The sequence below is a fragment of the Macaca thibetana genome, chromosome 19 (genome assembly GCF_024542745.1).
Source record: "Macaca thibetana thibetana isolate TM-01 chromosome 19, ASM2454274v1, whole genome shotgun sequence".
NCBI classification, from domain to species: domain Eukaryota; kingdom Metazoa; phylum Chordata; class Mammalia; order Primates; family Cercopithecidae; genus Macaca; species Macaca thibetana.
In genome coordinates this window covers 4,671,964-4,692,955 of record NC_065596.1, presented here as the reverse complement: position 1 = coordinate 4,692,955, position 20,992 = coordinate 4,671,964, and the positions used below count along the sequence as shown (strand labels likewise).

Below are 20,992 nucleotides of genomic sequence, written 5' to 3'. Positions count from 1 at the left end.
CTTTCTCTTTGACCTTGGGACCTCTTATCTGTGTCGTCTGTTGTGTTCATTTTCACTCACACCTACCTGGGGGTTTGGCAATCATCTCATGTCTCTTCATAGTTAAAGGTTTTTTTCCTTGCTCCAGACAGGTGATCAGGTCTGGTTTAGAGACAACAATACCTGTTTTATTAAGAATAAATAACATGAATCTTGCTCATATTCTCCAATTACAAGCTAGTAATGTGCTCAGCAGAGAGGATGTGATAAAATATTCTAGTAAATAAATACTAAAATACTAAGTTATAACAGAAATTTCTTTCTTTTTTTTTTGAGATGGAGTTTCGCTCTTGTTGCCTAGGCTGGAGTGCAATGGCTCGATCTTGGCTCACCACAACCTCCACTCCCGGGTTCAAGCTGTTCTCCTGCCTCAGCCTCCCGAGTAGCTGGGATTACAGGCATGCGCCACCATGCCCAGCTAATTTTTGCATTTTTAGTACAGGCAGGGTTTCACCATGTTAGTCAGGCTGGTCTCGAACTCCTGACCTCAGGTGATCCACCTGCCCAGCCTCCCAAAGTGCTGGGATTATAGGCGTGAGCCACCACGCCTGGCCTATAACAGAAATTTCTAAATATTTAGAAAATACTTTCAATTTGTAGGTTTCTTAATTTTACTACCTGGTACTACTAAAATCAAAAATTGGTGGTGGCAATTAGATTTTTAGGTGGGGGCAACAATATTTTATGCCACTAAATTTCTGGAATTACCACTAATTTGGAGTGAAGAATAAAGCTCAACTCAGGAATGTGGAAAGTTTGGATTAAGATGAAACATCTTGAAAAAATTCTTTTCTAAATGAACAAACTCTAAAGATTTTTCTGGAAAAAGGGTATCTGAAACTCTTGTATGCAAAGAATAAATTACTAAAAAACATTCTACAAAAAAGAGAAATAAAACCTTTAGGGTATATTATTAATTAGGTACTCAAGTTATCCTCACCAAGGAAGACCAGGTTTCTGTAGTTCTCTAACATCACATCCCTATATAAATTCCGCTGTGCAATGTCCAGGCAATGCCACTCCTCCAGAGAGAATTCTATGGCCACATCTCTAAATTGTAATGGTCCCTGAAAAACACACACACACACATATTTTTACCAAGTGGCCATGGGCGGAATTTTTAATTTGACTTAAGGTGAAATTAGAGAGTAAAGAGAAGTGGTTCTGACTTATAGGATTAGAATTATCCAATAAAATGTTTTCAACACAGAAATATTCTCTAACTCTGAGAAAAAAGAGCAGCACAAGATCCACATCACTTCATATATTTTTCTAAAGTATAAAATTAAGGCCATGAACACGAACATGTACATTTTTGAGTGCTATATTTACATCATACGGAATGAGTTGTGAATATTTTTCAGACAGAAATGCTGAGTTAGAAGGCACCTCTCAAATTTTAATATGTACAATAAGCTGAAGACCTTGTTATGCAGATGCAGGGTTTTTTTTTTTTTTTTTTTTCCCCAGAAGATCTTATTTACTTATTTATAGATTTATTTATAGATGGAGTTTCACTCTTGTTGCCCAGGCTGGAGTGCGATGGCGCCATCTTAGCTCACCAGACTCCACCTCCCGGGTTCAAGCAATTCTCCTGCCTGAACCTCCCGAGTAGCTGGGATTACAGTCATGCACCACCACGCCCGGCTAATTTTTTGTTTCGTATTTTTAGTAGAGATGGGGTTTCTCCATGTTGGTTAGGCTGCTCTTGAACCCCCGACCTCAGGTGATCCGCTGCTTCAGCCTCCCAAAGTGCTGGGATTACAGGCATGTGCCACCGCGGCCCGCCAATTTTTTGAATTTCTAACACACCAGTAATGCAAATGTTTTTGGCCCAAGAGGGATATTTTTTCAAACATTTACTAAGTGGAAGAGCCTGTGTTTTTCCCATATTTTCTAGCCTATAAACAAAGAGCCCTCATTTATCAAAGAAAAATATGCAGGGAAAAAATAAGAAAGGACAGCTGCCAGATTAAATATGATGGTTTATGCACATCAGCTGCATAAAGATACTTAATAATAAAGAGAAAAATTATAGTGAAAAAAATCTATCAGACAGCTGCTTAACCAAGTGAATTATTAACCATTAACTGCACTAGGGCAGATTTTTATGTTGTGCTAATGCTCACAGAAGAACACAGCATCACTGTTGAAATATTCCCCCCAAAAAAGAAAATTATAGTCTGAATTTAACCATAAAGAAACATTAGTTTTAGGCCGGGTGCGATGGCTCACACTTGTAATCCCAACACTTTGGGAGGCACGAGGTGGGCGGATCATGAGGTCATGAGTTTGAGACCAGCCTGACTAACAGGGTGAAACCCTGTCTCTACTAAAAATACAAAAATTAGCTGGGTGTGGTGGCAGGCACCTATAATCCCAGCTACTCGGAAGGCTAAGGCAGGAGAATTGCTTGACCCTGGGAGGCGAAGTTTGCAGTGAGCCGAGATCGCGCCACTATACCCCTGCCTGGGTGACAGAGTGAGACTCTGTCTCAAAAGCAAAAAAAAAAGGAAAAAGAAAGAAACATCAGTTTTATGGAGACTTTTACTTAGCACCCTAGAGAGCAGGTATCTCCTAATAATTGTTTTCAGAACTTTCTGGGTAATAAATGCCATCCCATTTTAATACGTATTTTCTTAATCCCGTTGTGCACAGAGCTAATGGAACACACAGATGGAGCCTCAACATTACATGTTCTATATCTTTACTAAGGACCAGAGTTTTCCCCCAATAGAAATCTTGAGTATCCACATCTTTCTATGTTCAACCGCCACAAAGGACACATTTTTAATATTGCAGATCATAAATTATTGCTGAGAATCCTGCATGGCATATAAGAAGCTATGATGCAGCAAATAAAGAGAAGTCTCTGAGATATAGGAAAGAAATATTTTTCAGAGACCCTTGACTATCATAAGAATTTTAACAAGTAGTTAAACCAAACTCATTAGGGAGGAAAAACACAAGTAGAGAAGTAAAGGTGTGTGAGTACTAAATGCATGGCAGTCCAGGAGGAAGAGTGGACACAGCTCTTCATCTGACACGTTTACCTGAAGAAAAGCCTTTTTTTTCTTCCTCCTCCTCCTCTGGAATTCATTCTCAGATGAGACTCTCTGGATAAATTACACCTGCATCTTGACAATATGCCTTTAAAGGTGTCAGTATTACATGTTTACCTGCTAGGATGACATCAACTGGCAGAAAAAGAAAAAGTCAACCCATTTCTGTCCTTTAAAACAGAAGAGATTCTGGCACCATGAGCTGCTCCATGAAGATAAAAACATGTTTCTCCTTTCCTGTCCTCAGGTGCCCTCCCCTGCCACAGACACCAGTAATTTCTGTTACAGTAATGCAAATATGTGCCACACTGACCTGTCCCTATCAAACCCAAATAGAACAGGCCCTGTGACCACCCTAGAGTACAAAGGTGGAACTTAACTCTCATGAATGTATTTTGAAGCCCTCATACCTGATTCTGGCCTCACCTTAGAGTCATATGAGGCCCTTCATTAAAACAACATGGATGCTTCCACCCACAACAATAAACAGAAGCTGTGGGGAGGGCACAAGAGGTTTCTGCAAATTGACCATGTGATCCTAAGGAGAAGCCTGGGCTGATAACCACTAAGCTAAGCATTGCTTCTCAGGCTTTAACGAGTTTATGAATCACTTGGTAATTTTGGCCTCACTTTAGCCCCCCTGTCACAACCAAATACTTCTGGCACAAATAAGGACAACCCATCTCCATCCTAAAGTTTTATATTCTTTGCTGGCTATTTAAAGTTTACAGACGGCCGGGTGCGGTGGCTCAAGCCTGTAATCCCAGCACTTTGGGAGGCCGAGACGGGCGGATCACGAGGTCAGGAGATCAAGACCATCCTGGTGAACATGGTGAAACCCCGTCTCTACTAAAAAATACAAAAAACTAGCCGGGTGTGGTGGCGGCGCTTGTAGTCCCAGCCACTCGGGAGGCTGAGGCAGGAGAATGGCATGAACTCGGGAGGCAGAGCTTGCAGTGAGCTGAGATCCGACCACTGCACTCCAGCCTGGGCGACAGAGCGAGACTCCGTCTCAAAAAAAAAAAAATTAAAATAAAGTTTACAGACAAAACAGAAGGCAGCAATGTCTGAATAAGTCTGTATTTAAAAAGGAACATGTGTACACATGTACTAATGCAATGTTTATTAAACAGGCACTATGTGCTTAAGGGTATGATGCAGAGCACTGTGCTGGGCATAACACATTATGTGATTTAATTCTCATAACACCTGGGAGCTGGTACGAAGGGTTTCATAATTTCCAGGATTTAGATAAAGGTCCCAGCATTTTTATTTCTTCTTCTATTTCTCAGTCATCAAATTTTTTTTTAATTGTGTAGAATAAAAGCCAAATATAGACAGATGAAAGAGATATAGAAGGAAGAGTTTAATGTAGTATACAGAAAATTTTATTCTATTCATATTTACTTTTTTGTGACTTATGGAACAACTACTGGATCTTCAGGAATAGAAAACAAGTTGCTAATCAGAATGTCTCTCCCAGCACTGGTTTTAATACAACAGTTAAAAACTAAGACTCTAAAATACATACTTTATTTTTCCCATTTATTTGCTTTTGGGTTTCAGGAAATTGTGAGCACCAGCTCTAGAAACTTACTAGGATTTATCAGCCAAAACTCTGATCTCTTTTAATCAGTTCTGTGAGGCAAGACTCCAAGGTAGGGTCAGAACTCAATAAAGGCTCCAAAAAGGGTGTCTCTGCGGCTGGTCGCAGTGGCTCACGCCTGTAATCCCAGCACTTTGGGAGGCCAAGGCAGGCAGATCATGAGGTCAGGAAATCGAGACCATCCTGGCTAACACGGTGAAACCCTGTCTCTACTAAAAATACAAAAAAATTATCTGGGCGTGGTGGTGGACGCCTGTAGTCCCAGCTACTCGGGAGGCTGAGGCAGGAGAATGGCGTGAATCCAGAAGGCAGAGCTTGCAGTGAGCCGAGATCGCTCTACTGCACTCCAGCCTGGGTGACAGACTCCGTCTCAAAAAAAAAAAAAAAAAAGGGGGGGGGGGAATCTGAACAGATCTGGGGCAGGGTGAGGACGCTATATAGAATTCTGTTCTCTATGCCACTGGGGTACTTCCAGTTTTGTTTTTTCTAAGCTTACCTAAAAGAAACTTAAATCCAGAGCTTCTGCAATTTTAATCCTTTCTAGCCACTGCCCTGTCAACTTTATACTATATACTAATATGCAATTTAAACAAAACAAATCCCTTCACATCTTCTAGGGTAATTTTGTTTTTTGTTTTGTTTTGAGATGCAGTCTCACTCTGTCGTCTAGGCTGGAGTGCACTGGTGCGATCTCGGCTCACTGCAACCTCTGCCTCCCAGGTTCCAGTGATTCTTCTGCCTCAGCCTCCCAATTAGCTAGAACTACAGGTGCATGCCACCATGCCTGGCTAATTTTTGTATTATTAGTAGAGATGGCGTTTCACCATATTGGCCAGGCTGGTCTCAAACTCCTGACCTCATGATTCGCCTGCCTCGGCCTCTCATGTGCTGGGATTACAGGCATGAGCCACCGTGCTCGGCCCTTCTAGAGCAATTTTATTAGAAAATAAATACGTGTACTTAACAAGGAAAAATAAATAGAAATTCTACTGCTGGGTGTGGTGGCTAACGCACGTAATCCCAGCACTTTGGGAGGCCAAGGCAGGTGGATCGCAAGATCCGGAGTTCAAGACCAGCCTGACCAAGATGGTGAAATCCCATCTCTACTAAAAATACAAAAATTAGCCAGATGTGATGGCAGGCACCTGTAATCCCAGCTACTCAGGAGGCAGAGGCAGTAGGATCACTTGAACCAGGGTGGCAGAGGTTGCAGTGAGCTGAGATCACGCTACTGTACTCCCGCTCAAAAATAAAAAGAAAAGAAATTATAGTAACAGTTCTTCTGTTCATAAATATGCCCTCAGATGTAGACCTCAGAAGTCACAACGATATAAAAAAAGTGACCTAAATAAAGCCCAAGATTTTGGACACATGTATTTGTTGTACCAACCATATGATGCACAATTCAATTATTTATCCAGTTGCTAGTCTAAACTAAAAGTTTCTGGATTGTAGGAACCATGACTGCTTTATGTTTTTTTTTTTAATGGCCATATGAAATGGAAGCTACTAGTTTATCTATTTGGGTCTCCAGATCTCATCCTTGTTTATTATCCAAGTACCAGGAAATTGGAGAAACTCTCATCTAGGTATCAACCAAAGACACCTCTTGTATGAGGGGATGAACAAACACAGGATGACTCATTTCTCTTACACTGAGACAGAAGCAGAATTAACCATTCTTGTCAGCCTGACATAATTCTGTACAGGACATCTCAAATGCCTCAAAAATGCCTCAAAGACACCTAGGTGATTTTGAGGGAATTCCCAGTGACCCTGGGCCAATGGCCCAATGATAAGCCAGGCTGGAGAGACTCAGACTGATTCTAAATAGAAAATGGAACAGCCCTGGTGGAGCTCCAGAACCTGGATCACCCGTTCTGATTTACTAGCTCTTGGGTAAGAGAAATAACAAAAATACTCTACTCCAGTATCACATTTTACAGGTAAATTTAGTTGCGGTTGTGGTCATGGCTCTGGATACTTTGTGGCCTTGATCTCTCACTACACATTCTGCCATCAGATTCTATTTCCTCCTGGAGCCTCTCACATAACTGTAGCAGGTCAATGAAGAAGATGTGAAAAATCTCAAATAGCCATACTCCCAAATGGGGGCTATAAGATGTCTATGTTGACATCTCACAATGCAGAAAAAGCCTTTTGTTAGTTGTCTGTACATTCTCTATCCAAAGTCTGGCCCTTTTTTTGTAAATCCCAGGCAGAGGTCAGACCTTATCTGCAGATTCTAGGTAGGAGCAACTTGGCTCTGTATCCTTTGGTGTTACAGCAAGTGGAGTACAATTAAAGGAGAGATGTTAAGAAAAAGCTCAGATTAGATATGAGATTGATCAAGTCAGCCAGAAAATATTCCCTTAAAAGCAATTTCTCTCTAAACACCCAAAGTACACAGCTACTCTCAGCATGAAAAACATGAGCATTATGAAGAAAGGGGGCAGATTTTCAGAAGAATTTTTATAAAGTTTCTTTTCCATCTCTGCTGCTCTCTCATCTCCTAGCCATTGAATGGGGGTTCTATATTTAAATACATCTGACAACTTCCAACAACACTTTTTGATGAAGAAATAGAATCTGACTGTGTTCATATAATGGAATATATTAGAGCTTGCAACATAGCTAACTGAAGAGCTATGTTGGTCGTGTTTGGGTGGCCACATCACCTGTCTTTATTTGTCCTGTAATAGCAGAATTCCAATTTAGTGAAATAAAAGATACTAACATTGTGTTTACTCATAATTATCCCTATTGAATAAAGTAATAAACATGTCAGACTAATATCTACTACAACAATTTGGTAAATTTTCTTTGGATATTAGATATAAATAATTATCAATAATTTTAATGAAGTAGTCATAATGTACGTAGCATTTTTAAAAATTGCAACTATACTTCAGTTAAAACGCTTTAAATAACAATATTAAAATAACCATTTAAGTGATTCATTCAAAGTAATTATTGTGGCTTTATATTCATACTATTGTAGAAAATACTGTTTATGGCTCAGCCCTATAATCCCAGCACTTTGGGAGGCTGAGGTGGGTAGATCACCTGAGGTCAGGAGTTCAAGATCAAGGTGGGCAACATGGTGAGACCCCATTCCTACTAAAAAATACAAAAACTTACCCAGGCATGGTGGTGCACGCTTGTAATCCCAGTCACTCGGGATTCTGAGGCAGGAGAATTGCTTGAACTCGGGAGGCAGCGGTTGCAGTGAGCTGAGATCATATCGCTGCACTCCAGCCTGGGCAACAGAGAGAGACTCTGTCTCAAAAAAAAATGAAAATACTGTTTAATTTATATGAATGCAGGTTGTCTACAAACACCACACATAACTATGCTAACTGTTCTGAAGTAGTAAATAGAACGCAAGGTACAACTACAGACTCCACTGTTCAGTTTATACACTGAACTGTTCTTGCTTTTGCAGTATAAGTACTTTAGCCTGCAAATATTGGATAATTTCCTTGGCTAATCAGGTTTCTGTCAAAGAAACTTAATATCTTTTAGTCTTTATCATTATGTATTGCTAAATTTAATTTTATCTTTGTGCTAAGCTTCTGTGTGCTCTTAAAATAAGCTTTTATCTAAACAAATCTGTGTATACTTTTAAGGACTAAAAATGCAAAAAATAAACTTTTCAGAAGCAAAAAGAAAGCAAAAAATCTGAAGTACTAGCTAAAGATAATCTGGAGTCAGAAAAAATGACAAAAGGTTTATTTAGCTGTTAATATGATTTACATATATTTCCAAAAAAAGCAGAGAAAAATATTTACATATAATCTAAATCCCTTAAGAGAGAATAGCAAAAAATTTTTTGGAACTTTTTAAAGAGTTTTTGAACCCTTGGACATCTGAATTTTGCACACTGTATGCACTTGAAAGAATGTTTATGGGAGAAAAAGCAGAAGAAAGATGTTATAAAAAATAAATGAGTGCACAAGACCAATGCAACAGAATAGAGAGCCCAAAATAGACACTCTCTATAACCGTCAGATTTTTGACAAATCTGACAATAAGAATGTAGGAAGAATTCTCTGTTTAATAAATGGTGCTGGAATAACTATCTAGCACTATGTAGAAGACAGAAACTGGACCCCTTTATTACACCATATACAAAAATCAAGATAAAGACTTAAGTGTAAAACTTAAAATTACAAGAAGTCCTGCAAGATAACCTAAAAGATACCATTCTTGACACAGAAACTGGCAAAGACTTCATGAGGAAGCTACCAAAAGCAATTGCAACAAAAGCAAAAATTGACAAATGGACCTATTTAAACTAAAGAGCTTCTTCACAGCAAAGGAAACTATCAACAGAGTAAACAGACAACCTACAGAAGAAAAGAAAATATTTGCAAACTTTGCCTCTGACAGAGGTCTAATATTCAGAATTTATTAGAAACTTTAAAAAGTTTACAAGAAAAAAACCTCATTAAAAAGTAGGCAAAAAACATGAACAGATACTTTTCAAAAGAAGATATACATGTGGCTAACAAGCATATAAAAAAAACTGCTCATCACTAATCATTAGATAAATTAAAAGAGAAACCACAATGAGATCTCACATTACACCAGTCAGAATGGCTATTTTTAAAAAGTCAAAAAATAACAGATGCTGGCAAGGTTGCAGAGAAAAGGGAATGCTTATACTCTGCTGTTGGAAGTGTAAATTAGTTTAACAACTGTAAAAAGCAGTGTGGCAATTCTTCACAGAACAAGAAACAATTATCATTTGACCCAGGAACCTCATAATTGGGTATATACCCAAAGAAATATAAATTATATTATAAAGACACATCCACATGCATGTTCATTGCAGCACTATTCACATAACAAAGACATGCACAGGCCATAAATGCCTATCAATGGTAGACTGGATAAAGAAAATATGGTATGGTCAGATGCGGTGGCTCATGCCTGTAATCCCAGCACTTTGGGAGGACGAGGCAAGTACACTGCCTGAGCTTAGAAGTTTGAGACGTGCCTGGACAACATGGCAAAATCTTGTCTCCACAGAAAATACAAACAGAAAAATTGGCCAGGTGTGGTAATCCTCGCGTGTAGTCCCAGTTACTTGGGAGGATGAGGTAGGAGAGAATTGCTTGAGCCTGGGAAGTTGAGGCTAAAGTAAGCCAATATCACACCACAGCACTCTAGCATGGGCAATAAGTGAGACCCTGTCTCCAAAAATAAAATAAAAGATTTAGTAAAAACAAAATATGGTACATCATGGAGTACTCTGTGACCATTAAAAAAAAAGATCATGTCCTTTGCAATAACACTGATGAAGCTGGAGACCATTATTCTTAGAAAACAAATGCAGAGGCTGGGTGTGATGGCTCATGCCTGTAATCCCAGCACTTTGGAGGCCAAGGGGGATGGATCACCTGAGGTGTGGAGTTTGAGATCAGCCTGACCAACATGGAGAAACCCCGTCTCTACTAAAAATACAAAATTAGCCAGGGGTGGTGGCACACGCCTGTAATCCCAGCTACTCAGGAGGCTGAGGCAGGAGAACTGCTTGAACCTGGGAGGCGGAGGTTGTGGTGAGCCAAGATCACACCATTGCACTCTAGCCTGGGCAACAAGAGCAAAACTCCGTCTCAAAATAATCATAATGCAGAAACAGAAAACCAAATGCATGTTATCATTTATAAGTAAGAGCTAAATAACAACAACACATGAACACAAAGAGGAGAACAACAGACACTGAGGCCTAGTTGAAGGTGGAGGGTGAGAGGACTAAGAGGATCAGAAAACAGACCTGTCAGGCCGGGCGCGGTGGCTCAAGCCTGTAATCCCAGCACTTTGGGAGGCCGAGACGGGCGGATCACGGGGTCAGGAGATCGAGACCACCCTGGCTAACACGGTGAAACCCCGTCTCTACTAAAAAATACAAAAAACTAGCCGGGCGAGGTGGCGGGCGCCTGTAGTCCCAGCTACTCGGGAGGCTGACGCGGGAGAATGGGGTAAACCCGGGAGGCGGAGCTTGCAGTGAGCTGAGATCCGGCCACTGCACTCCAGCCTGGGGGACAGAGCGAGACTCCGTCTCAAAAAAAAAAAAAAAAAAAAAAAAAAAAAAGAAAACAGACCTGTTTGGTACTATGGGTAGTATCTCAGTGACCAAATCTGCACGCCAAACCCCCATGACATAATCTTAGCTTTTTAACAAACACACGTGTACCCCAAACCAAAAATAAAAGCTAAAAGAAAAAAAAAAATCCCTGGGTGGGAGAGAGTGCAATGTAGGTGAAAGGACTGATTTTTGGTACAGACAGTGGTTCCAGTGGGGCTGTACTCTGACTTCTGTGTGCATGCAAGCAGGTGAGATTATGAATAGCTGGTCCAAAATGCTAGGATAGTGGAGAAAACAGGTTGCTGCTGCAGATTCAGTGTCTGTTAGTGGGAATATGCTAGGAGACTTGTAGAGCCTTGTGGATTCTTGGCAAGAAACACTAGGATCAAAAATGCCATTGTGAAGTTCCTGAGAGTGGTGCCAAGTCTTGGCAGGGGTGTGGACACGTCAATGTCTAGTGTGTGTGTGTGTGTGTGTGAGTGGGTGGGAATCCTGTGGGTGGCAGCTGTGGGAAAAGGGAGTCTGTCACAGAGCTCCTTTCCTCTATATTTTCAATCATTTGTCACCCTGAGAGAAGACCTGGAATCACAGGACAATGGGCAGTGTGACAGCCTGCATACAACAGAGCATAGCCTCCCATTCCCAATCTCCCAAAGTTTTATTCCAGGTCAGGCCTCTGTTATATCTTTTTTCTGGCACCACATCTGTAGAGTTTGCTGAACATCAAACAATTCTCCAAGACTAATTTATTGTCTCACATTTGAATTCTGACACCACCCACAGTCAGCACAGACCCTGATTCAGGGCTCCGTCCCACAACATTGTCCTCATGGCAGATGCCAGTCACAAACCCCAAGGGCCCATCTATGCTTCTGAGCTACTGTGTAAAACCTGGGGACTCCCATAACCTCCCTGCAGTTCAATAATTTGGTACAGTAAGCTACTCACAGAACTCATCAAAACACTGTAGTTACCTTTACTGGTTTAATATATAAGATGCAGCCATGGAAAAGCCAAATGGAAGAAATGCATAAACAAAGAAAAAGAGATGGGGAAAGATGAAACACATAGATAATCCTGGAAAATATTTGTGATTAATAAAATTCTTCATCCTTTATGTGCTCCAGGAACAGTTTATGGAAAGAAACACCCTTCCCATTATGAGTTAGATGGTGCTCTCTTTTCTTACCTGTCACACAGCCAGACACACACTCTGCACATTTTTTTCTCATTAAAAAAATCAGCTGAATTTGTTTTCAGTGGTCATAATGAAATATTTCTTTTCTTTGCTTTTTTTTTTTTTTCCAAGCTGGATTCTCACTCTGTCGCCTAGGCTGGAGTGCAGTGGCGCTATCCCGGCTCACTGCAACCGCTGCCTCCCAGGTTCAAGCAATTCTCCTCCCTCAGCTTCCCGAGTCACTGGGATTACAGGTGCCTACCACCACACCCGGCTCAATTTTTGTTTTTCTTGGTGGTTTTTTTGAGATGGAGTTTCGTTCCTGTTGCCCAGGCTGTAGTACAATGGTGTGATGTTGGCTCACCACAATCTCCACTTCCCGGGTTAAAGCAATTCTCCTGCCTCAGCCTCCCGAGTAGCTGGGATTACAGGCATATGCCACCACACCTGGCTAATTTTTGTATTTTTAGTGGAGACAGGGTTTCACCATGTTGAGCAGGCTGGTCTCGAACTCCTGACCTCAAGTGATCAATCCCCCTCGGCTTCCCAAAGTGCTGGGGTTACAGGCATGAGCCACTGCACCTGGCTAAGGTGCTTGCATTTTACACCTCCATAAGAAAAGCAAATATGTCTACTTCTTTCAGACAATATATTATTATTTATATTTTATTATATTAAAAATAATGTAGTAAAAAATTAGTCATATGGGAACACTTCTAGAAGTACCACGTTTCATCACATATAATTTAGCATTAAACTCAGAAATCAAGACAACAGGATATAGAACTGAGATATTCACTGTCACAAATTTACCCAGCAAAAGGAGGTACTGTGGTTTGACGAATCTATATAACTCATCAATTATCTACCAGATTTTCCTGTGGAAACATTTTCATTGTCTACAGCCAAAATGGAAGAGAGATTTTCCCTACTTTTTTCCCTTGGTAGCTAGCATTCTTAAAGCTACGGCTTAGAATTCTGTTTGAAATCACAGCTATAAAAAACACACCTGAGAAAATTCCTAAACTCACTCTGGGAAAGAAAAAGATAAATGAGAATTATTAACAAATATATGATTAAATACTAATATTTTGAAACTCATCTCTTTTATGTCCTTCGTAAATATTTTGTTACCTTTCAAGCCCTACTAATAAAATGCAAATTACAGTTAAAAAATTGATGCAGCTGGGTGCAGTGGCTCACGCCTGTAATCCCAGCACTTTGGGAAGCCAAGGCAGGTGGATCGCTTAAGATCAGAAGTTTGAAATCCGCCGGTTCAGGCGCAGTGGTGGGCACCTGTAGTCCTAGCTACTCGGGAGGCCGAGGCATGAGGATCACCTGAACCCAGGAGCCAGAGGTTGCAGTGAGCTGAGATCGAGCCACTGCATTCCAGCCTGTGCAACAGAGACTGTTTCAAAACAAAACCAACAACAAAAACACTTGAAGTTAAAATAAGTGAACAAATCTTTTCAAGCTAGAGATCCTATCACCCACCCCATCCTGTTCAGTTACATGCTCAATAACTACCCTCCCAGGAGACACTGCGCTATGCCCCAGTGAGTGCCCCATGTGCATTTTACTTTCTTTTTTACACCATCTCACTGGGGTCAGTTTTTTTGTCTTTTGAAGTGTTTTTTCACAAATTTTTCACTACTTTTCCGCTGCCCAAGCAAGAGAATCCAGGGGGCAGAAATTATTTGTTTTCCCCTCAATACCAGCATCTGATTGGCTGACCAGCAATGTTGTCTCCAAGAAATGGAATCTAGGTTGAGTGAAGACAATTTTTATGTCGCAAGGGGTTAGCTTTTCCAAAAAAAAAAAAAAGTGCACCAGGATCTGTCTTTCAACCCCAAGGCTGCCACCTGCTCCCTTCAGAGGCTACACTCTATACTTCAGGTGGTCCTATGGCATAAAATGACCCAAGAGCTAATATTCACTAGACACTCTAGCAGACATAGCCATGGTGGGTATCTTGGTTTATCCCCAGAAAGTTCTAAAACCCAAGACCACTGAAGGTTGGCTGAGGACACATCATCCTATTAAGTTTCCAGAGGGTAATCTTGACCAAAAAACATTCGGTAAGTTCTCTGGAAAAATAAAAGACAAAGAGGCACAGATAGTTTTTACAATACAGTATCAGGGAATTATTCTTTGCTTTCTTCTCATGGGAAATATTTACAAACAAAAAACATATTTTCAATAGCGTTATGCAATGCTTTTTAAAAAATGACTATTGGCCGGGCGCGGTGGCTCAAGCCTGTAATCCCAGCACTTTGGGAGGCCGAGATGGGCGGATCACGAGGTCAGGAGATCGAGACCATCCTGGCTAACACGGTGAAACCCCGTCTCTACTAAGAAATACAAAAAATAGCCGGGCGAGGTGGCAGCGCCTGTAGTCCCAGCTACTCGGGAGGCTGAGGCCGGAGAATGGCATGAACCCGGGAGGCGGAGCTTGCAGTGAGCTGAGATCCGGCCACTGCACTCCAGCCTGGGCTACAGAGCGAGACTCCGTCTCAAAAAAAAAAAAAAAAAATGACTATTGGCCAGGCGCGGTGGCTCACGCCTGTAATCCCAGCACTTTGGGAGGCTGAGATGGGCGGATCACGAGGTCAAGAGATAGAGACCATCCTGACAAACAAAGTGAAACCCTATCTCTTCTAAAAATACAAAAATTATCTGGGCGTGGTGGCACGCGCATATACTCCCAGCTACTCAGGAGGCTGAGGCAGAGGAATTGCTTGAACCCAAGAGGCAGAGGTTGCAGGGAGATCGCCCCACTCTGCTTGGGACACATGTGAAAAATGCCAGAGAAAATCAGTCCCCTGTGGGGTGTGAAAATAATTAAGTGGCAGGCAATTAGAATGAGGAAGCTCTAGTACCCAGATTCCTACCTCTAAGAAAAAAAATCAAAACTCAAGTGCATTTTTTGGTAAATTACTACATTCAGGGAAAAAAAATTCAGGCTTAAGCAACTATAAACTGCCAATTAAACTCTGATTACATAACCAAGAAATTTCCACCTCGATTGTACAAATTTAAAAACTACCTAACTAGGCTGGGCACGGTGGCTCACACCGGTAATCCCTGCACTTTGGGAGGCCGAGGCGGGTGGCTCACGAGGTTAGGAGATCGAGACCATCCTGGCTAACACGGTGAAACACGTCTCAACTAAAAATACAAAAAATTAGCCTGGCGGTGGCAGGCGCCTGTAGTCCCAGCTACTTGGGAGGCTGAGGCTGGAGAATGGCGTGAACCCAGGAGGCAGAGCTTGCAGTAAGCTGAGATCCAGCGACTGCACTCAAACCTGGGCGACAGAGCGAGATTCAAAAAATAAATAAATAAATAATAAACATAAAAAAGTAAAAACTATGTAAGTATACCTAACCAATAATTGAATTTGGTTTTCTTCATGATGCACCTTATAAATGTCTTTCCTTCAAGCCCCTCCCATGGACCACAAACCACAAACTGTAGCTGGGTGCTCTACAATTCTTTTTTTTTTTTTTTTGAGACGGAGTCTCCCTCTGTAGCCCAGGCTGGAGTGCAGTGGCCGGATCTCAGCTCACTGCAAGCTCCGCCTCCCGGGTTCACGCCATTCTCCGGCCTCAGCCTCCCGAGTAGCTGCGACTACAGGCGCTGCCACCTCGCCCGGCTATTTTTTGTATTTCTTAGTAGAGACGGGGTTTCACCGTGTTAGCCAGGATGGTCTCGATCTCCTGACCTCGTGATCCGCCCATCTCGGCCTCCCAAAGTGCTGGGATTACAGGCTTGAGCCACCGCGCCCGGCCTTGAATCACTCTTTGATTAAATTATTTGATATTTTTGCGATGACTCCTCGCTTTTTTTTTTTTTTTTTTTTTTTTTTTTTAAGGCAGAAACTAGCTCTGTCGCCCAGGCTGGAGTGCAGCGGCCGATCTCAGCTCATGGCAACCTCCGCCTCCTGGGTTCAACTGATTTTCTCACCTCCGTCTCCAAAGTAGCTGGGACTACAGGCGTTTGCCATCACACCCAGCTAACTTTTGTATTTTTAGTAGACATGGGGTTTCCCCATTTTGGCCATGCTTGTCTTGAACTCCTTACCTCAACTGATCCGCTCGCCTCGGCCTCCCAACGTGCTGGGATCACAGGCGTGACCCACTGAAAGGAATAAGGCACATTCCTCATGTATCTCCCAACTCCCTGAGCCCAGCACCAGCCCAGCACAAACACATTCCTCATATATCTCCCAACTCCCTGAGCCCAGCACGAGCCCAGCACAAACACATTCCTCATATATCTCCCAACTCCCTGAGCCCCGCAGGAGCCCAGCACAAACACATTTCTCATATATCTCCCAACTCCCTGAGCCCAGCACAAACACAACCCACCATATATCTCTCAACTTCCTGAGCCCAGCACAAACACATTCCTCCATATTTCTTTCAAACTTTAGAAAAACACCACCTGGGAAATCTCCGATAAAGACACAGCGGGAACCAATAAAAAAAATGCTAAATGTAGGCCGGGCGCGGTGGCTCAAGCCTGTAATCCCAGCACTTTGGGAGGCCGAGATGGGCGGATCACGAGGTCAGGAGATCGAGACCATCCTGGCTAACACGGTGAAACCCCGTCTTTACTAAAAAAAATACAAAAAACTAGCCGGGCGCGGTGGCGGGCGCCTGTAGTCCCAGCTACTCGGGAGGCTGAGGCAGGAGAATGGCGTGAACCCAGGAGGCGGAGCTTGCAGTGAGCTGAGATCCGGCCACTGCACTCCAGCGTGGGCGGCAGAGCGAGACTCCGTCTCAAAAACAACAACAACAACAACAAAAAATGCTAAATGTATAATATTAACCAATTGTAATGCTATAACTGAGAGAATTACCTTGTTCCCCTGTAACTTTACATATCCTGTTTACATCGGGCTATAAAAAGCAAGCACTCGCATTGTTCCCGGCCCTCTTGTACGCTGTGGAATGGAGGGACCAAGTTCGAACTTGTAGTAAAAGATCCTTGCCGCTTGGCTTTGACTCTGGACTCTGGTGGTCTTCTTTGGGGAACAAACGGTCTGGGTATACCACCACCACTCCCGGCCCCATAAATTTTTAATAGGAGAAAAGAGAAACTGTGAACCCCATGAACCAAAGCTCTTCCCATTCATGAACCCGTACCCCGAGTCAGGATTCTCCCCTGACTACCCTCCCGTGGTCCCTAAACAATCTGGGAAAGACCTGTTGGTGCAGAGCTGCCCGGAGAGGGCTCCAGGCCAGGGCACAGTCACTGAGCAAGGAAAAGACAGGAGGCCCGGGGCCCCGCTGTCAACGCAGCCTCCATCTTACGGCTCAGGCGGAACTGGGCAACCAGAACTTGGAGCGCAGACTGCGGAGCTAACTGCCGGGAGGCCTAAATTCTGCCACAGCCACTTCCTCCCCAGTTCCAACCAGTCCCTCCCTGTCTCTCGGGATGTCGAACCGGCACTCACCATTTCTATGCTTCCAGGGGGTCCCAGCGTCTTAGCGGTGGCTCTCCCAATACCTGCAGGTCACAGGGCCACAGAGGCTGGGCCTCTAAGAGCAGACGCCACAGAGCAAGACCACACCTGAAGCTGTGACGGCCGAGAGACAATGGGCACGCCAAGGCCGGAAGCCGGAAGCAGTCTTGTTCGCTCCAGCTGCCTACCTGACTGGACGATTTGCAGCCCAGCGTCCCTGATTGGATAATGCTTAAGGCCCCGCCCCTCAGGTCCTAAGTGACAGAAGACGTGATCAGATGCTGGACTGAGTGAAGAGTAACAGTGTAAGCCTGCAGCCTTTTCTTTTTTTCCTTTCATTTATTTATTTTTTTGAGACGGAGTTTCACTCTTGTTTCCCAGGCTGGATTGCAATGGCGTGATCTTGACTCAATGCAACCTCCACCTCCTGGGTTGAGCGAATTCTCCTGCCTCAGCCTCCCGCCTATCTGAGATTACAGACGCCCCCTACCATGCCCGGCTAATTTTTTTTCTAGTTTTAATAGAGACGGGGTTTCACCATATTGGCCAGGCTGGTCTCAAACTTCTGTCCTCAAGTTATCCGCCTGCCAAGGCCTCCCAAAGTGCTCGGTTTACAAACGTGAGCCGCCGCACCCGGCCGGCTGCAGCCTTTTCAAACAGGACTTCCTCCCTGAGCTGAGCCAGACCCACCCAGAGCATGGGAAAATTCTCTTTTTTACTCTCTCTCTTTTTGAATGTATTCAAAAGGTGAACAGAAGTATTCTGCTGTCGTATTAATAATACATAAAATTTTTGTTCAAGAGAAAATCAACTTTTACTTTGGTAACAGTGTGTAGCTAATTTTAATAAAACTTTACAAATAAATCAAATTTGTCATTTTTGAACACCAGATTTACATATATATTTTGCAATTTCTTGTAATTTTTCTTAACTTTTTATATTTTATTTTTATCCACATTCTTTTTATTTTTCCATTTGAAACAACCTTTACTTTCAAACTGCTATAGGAAGTAGAAAGAAATCATTTAGGGCCAGGTGCAGTGGCTCACACCTGTAATCCCAACACTTTGGGAGGCCAAGGTGGGCAGATCACTTAAGGTCAGGAGTTCAAGACTAGCCTGGCCAACATGGTGAAACCCCATCTCTATTAAAAATACAAAAAATTAGCAGGGTGTGGTGGTGCACACCTGTAGTCCCCGCTGCTCTGGAGGCTGAGGCAGGAGAATCTTTTTTTTTTTTTTTTTTTTTTTTTTGAGACGGAGTCTCGCTCTGTCACCCAGGCTGGAGTGCAGTGGCCGGATCTCAGCTCACTGCAAGCTCCGCCTCCCGGGTTTACGCCATTCTCCGGCCTCAGCCTCCCGAGTAGCTGGGACTACAGGCGCCCGCCACCTCGCCCGGCTAGTTTTTTGTATTTCTTAATAGAGACGGGGTTTCACCGTGTTAGCCAGGATGGTCTCGATCTCCTGACCTCGTGATCCGCCCGTCTCGGCCTCCCAAAGTGCTGGGATTACAGGCTTGAGCCACCGCGCCCGGCCCAGGAGAATCTTTTGAACCCAGGAGGTGGAGGTTGTGTAACGGCCCAAGGGGTTCACCTTGCCCTTTGCCTAGACAGAGCCAATTCATCAAGACAGGGGAATTTGTGGAGGAAAACTTAAATATTAAATTTGAACTTAATTGAACCTGGACACAAACAATGGTCACCAAGTCCTGGAAAATGTTATGTGTGCCCCTTGAGGCGTTTATCCTGTGCTGTTTTGGAGAAATCTCTATTTCAATCTATTCCAATACATTGGTTATTGAAAAACAATAGACAATTGAAAAAAAAAAAAAGTTGACCTTTTTGTGTTCCTTGACCCCATTCGTGAAGGGTCCTCATGACTGGGCCTCATGCCAAAGAACTCGTTACAAAAAGAGCTAGGGTCCCAGATCGCGCGGAAGCTTCATGAGACCTCTCCTTGTCTGTGCACGGATGGGTGTCCGACTCTGGAGCCCAGCCTGTTGCTTCCCGGTCTGGTGGTGAATCCTCCATAGTCTGGTGTGGAGGAAAAGTTAAATATTAAATTTGAAGTCAATTGAACATGGACACAAACAATGGTCACCAAGTCCCGGAACAGGTTGTGTGAGCTGCTTGAGGCGTTCATCCAGCGCTGTATTGGAGAAATCTCTATTTCAATCTATTCCTATACATTAGTTGTTGAAAAACAATAGGCAGGCCGGGCGCGGTGGCTCAAGCCTGTAATCCCAGCACTTTGGGAGGCCGAGACGGGCGGATCACGAGGTCAGGAGATCGAGACCATCCTGGCTAACACAATGAAACCCCGTCTCCACTAAAAAAAAATACAAAAAAATTAGCCGGGCGCGGTGGCGGCGCCTGTAGTCCCAGCTACTCGGGAGGCTGAGGCAGGAGAATGGCGGGAACCCGGGAGGCGGAGCTTGCAGTGAGCCGAGATCGCGCCACTGCACTCCAGCCTGGGCGACAGAGCGAGACTCCGCCTCAAAAAAAAAAAAAAAAAAAAAAAAAAAAAAAAAAAAAAAACAATAGGCAATCGCAAAAACCACTTGACCTTTTTGTGTTCCTTGGGCCCAGTTGCGAATGGCCCTCATGAATGGGTCTTATGAATGGCAACGAATTATGCCAAACAATTCGTTTCAAAAGAGCTAGGGTCCTAGACTGCACTGAAGCTCCATGAGAGACTTCTCCTCGTCTGTGCATGGGCGAGTGTCCAACTCTGGAGCCCAGGTGGTTGCTTCCCACTCTGGTGGCGAATCCTCCACAGTCTGGTGAGTGTAAATATATATATCTCTTTTCCCATCTCCTCTTCCCATTGTAACTTGCTTATTATATGAATCTGCTTATTATATCAATCTGCTTATTATATTTATTTGCTTATTATATCATTTGCTTCTTATATCTGCATTGCCATTTACATGGGATAAAGTTTGTTTACTCTTTTTTTTTTTTTTTTTTTTTTTTGAGACGGAGTCTCGCTGTGTCTCCCAGGCTGGAATGCAGTGGCTTGATCTTGGCTCACTGCAAGCTCCGCCTCCCGGGTTCACGCCATTCTCCCGCCTCAGCCTCCCAAGTAGCTGAGACTACAGGCGCCCGCCACCACGCCCGGCTAGTTTTTTGTATTTTTAGTAGAGACGGGGTTTCACCATGTTAGCCAGGATAGTCTCGATCTCCTGACCTCGTGATCCACCCGCCTCGGCCTCCCAAAGTGCTGGGATTACAGGCTTGAGCCACCGCGCCCGGCCAGTTTGTTTACTCTTTTTTTTTTTTTTTTTTTTTTGAGACGGAGTCTCGCTCTGTCGCCCAGGCTGGAGTGCAGTGGCTGGATCTCAGCTCACTGCAAGCTCCGCCTCCCGGGTTTACGCCATTCTCCTGCCTCAGCCTCCCGAGTCGCTGGGACTACAGGCACCCGCCACCTCCCCCGGCTAGTTTTTTGTATTTTTTAGTAGAGACGGGGTTTCACCGTGTTAGCCAGGATGGTCTCGATCTCCTGACCTCGTGATCCGCCCGTCTCGGCCTCCCAAAGTGCTGGGATTA

The 20,992-nt window shown here is 43.4% G+C and overlaps 1 protein-coding gene across 1 annotated transcript in view; it reads right to left on the bottom strand.

Annotated features, from left to right (window-relative positions):
• The window catches only part of ZNF506 (zinc finger protein 506), a 29,836-nt gene extending 12,222 nt beyond the window's left edge, over positions 1-17,614 (bottom strand). Inside the window, 4 exon segments of the mRNA XM_050769646.1 lie at positions 67-162; positions 980-1,106; positions 16,059-16,115; positions 17,437-17,614. Of these exon segments, the coding sequence (XP_050625603.1) occupies positions 67-162; positions 980-1,106; positions 16,059-16,115; positions 17,437-17,439 (283 nt within the window). The 5' untranslated portion in view covers positions 17,440-17,614.
• Between the last annotated feature and the right edge of the window lie 3,378 nt (positions 17,615-20,992).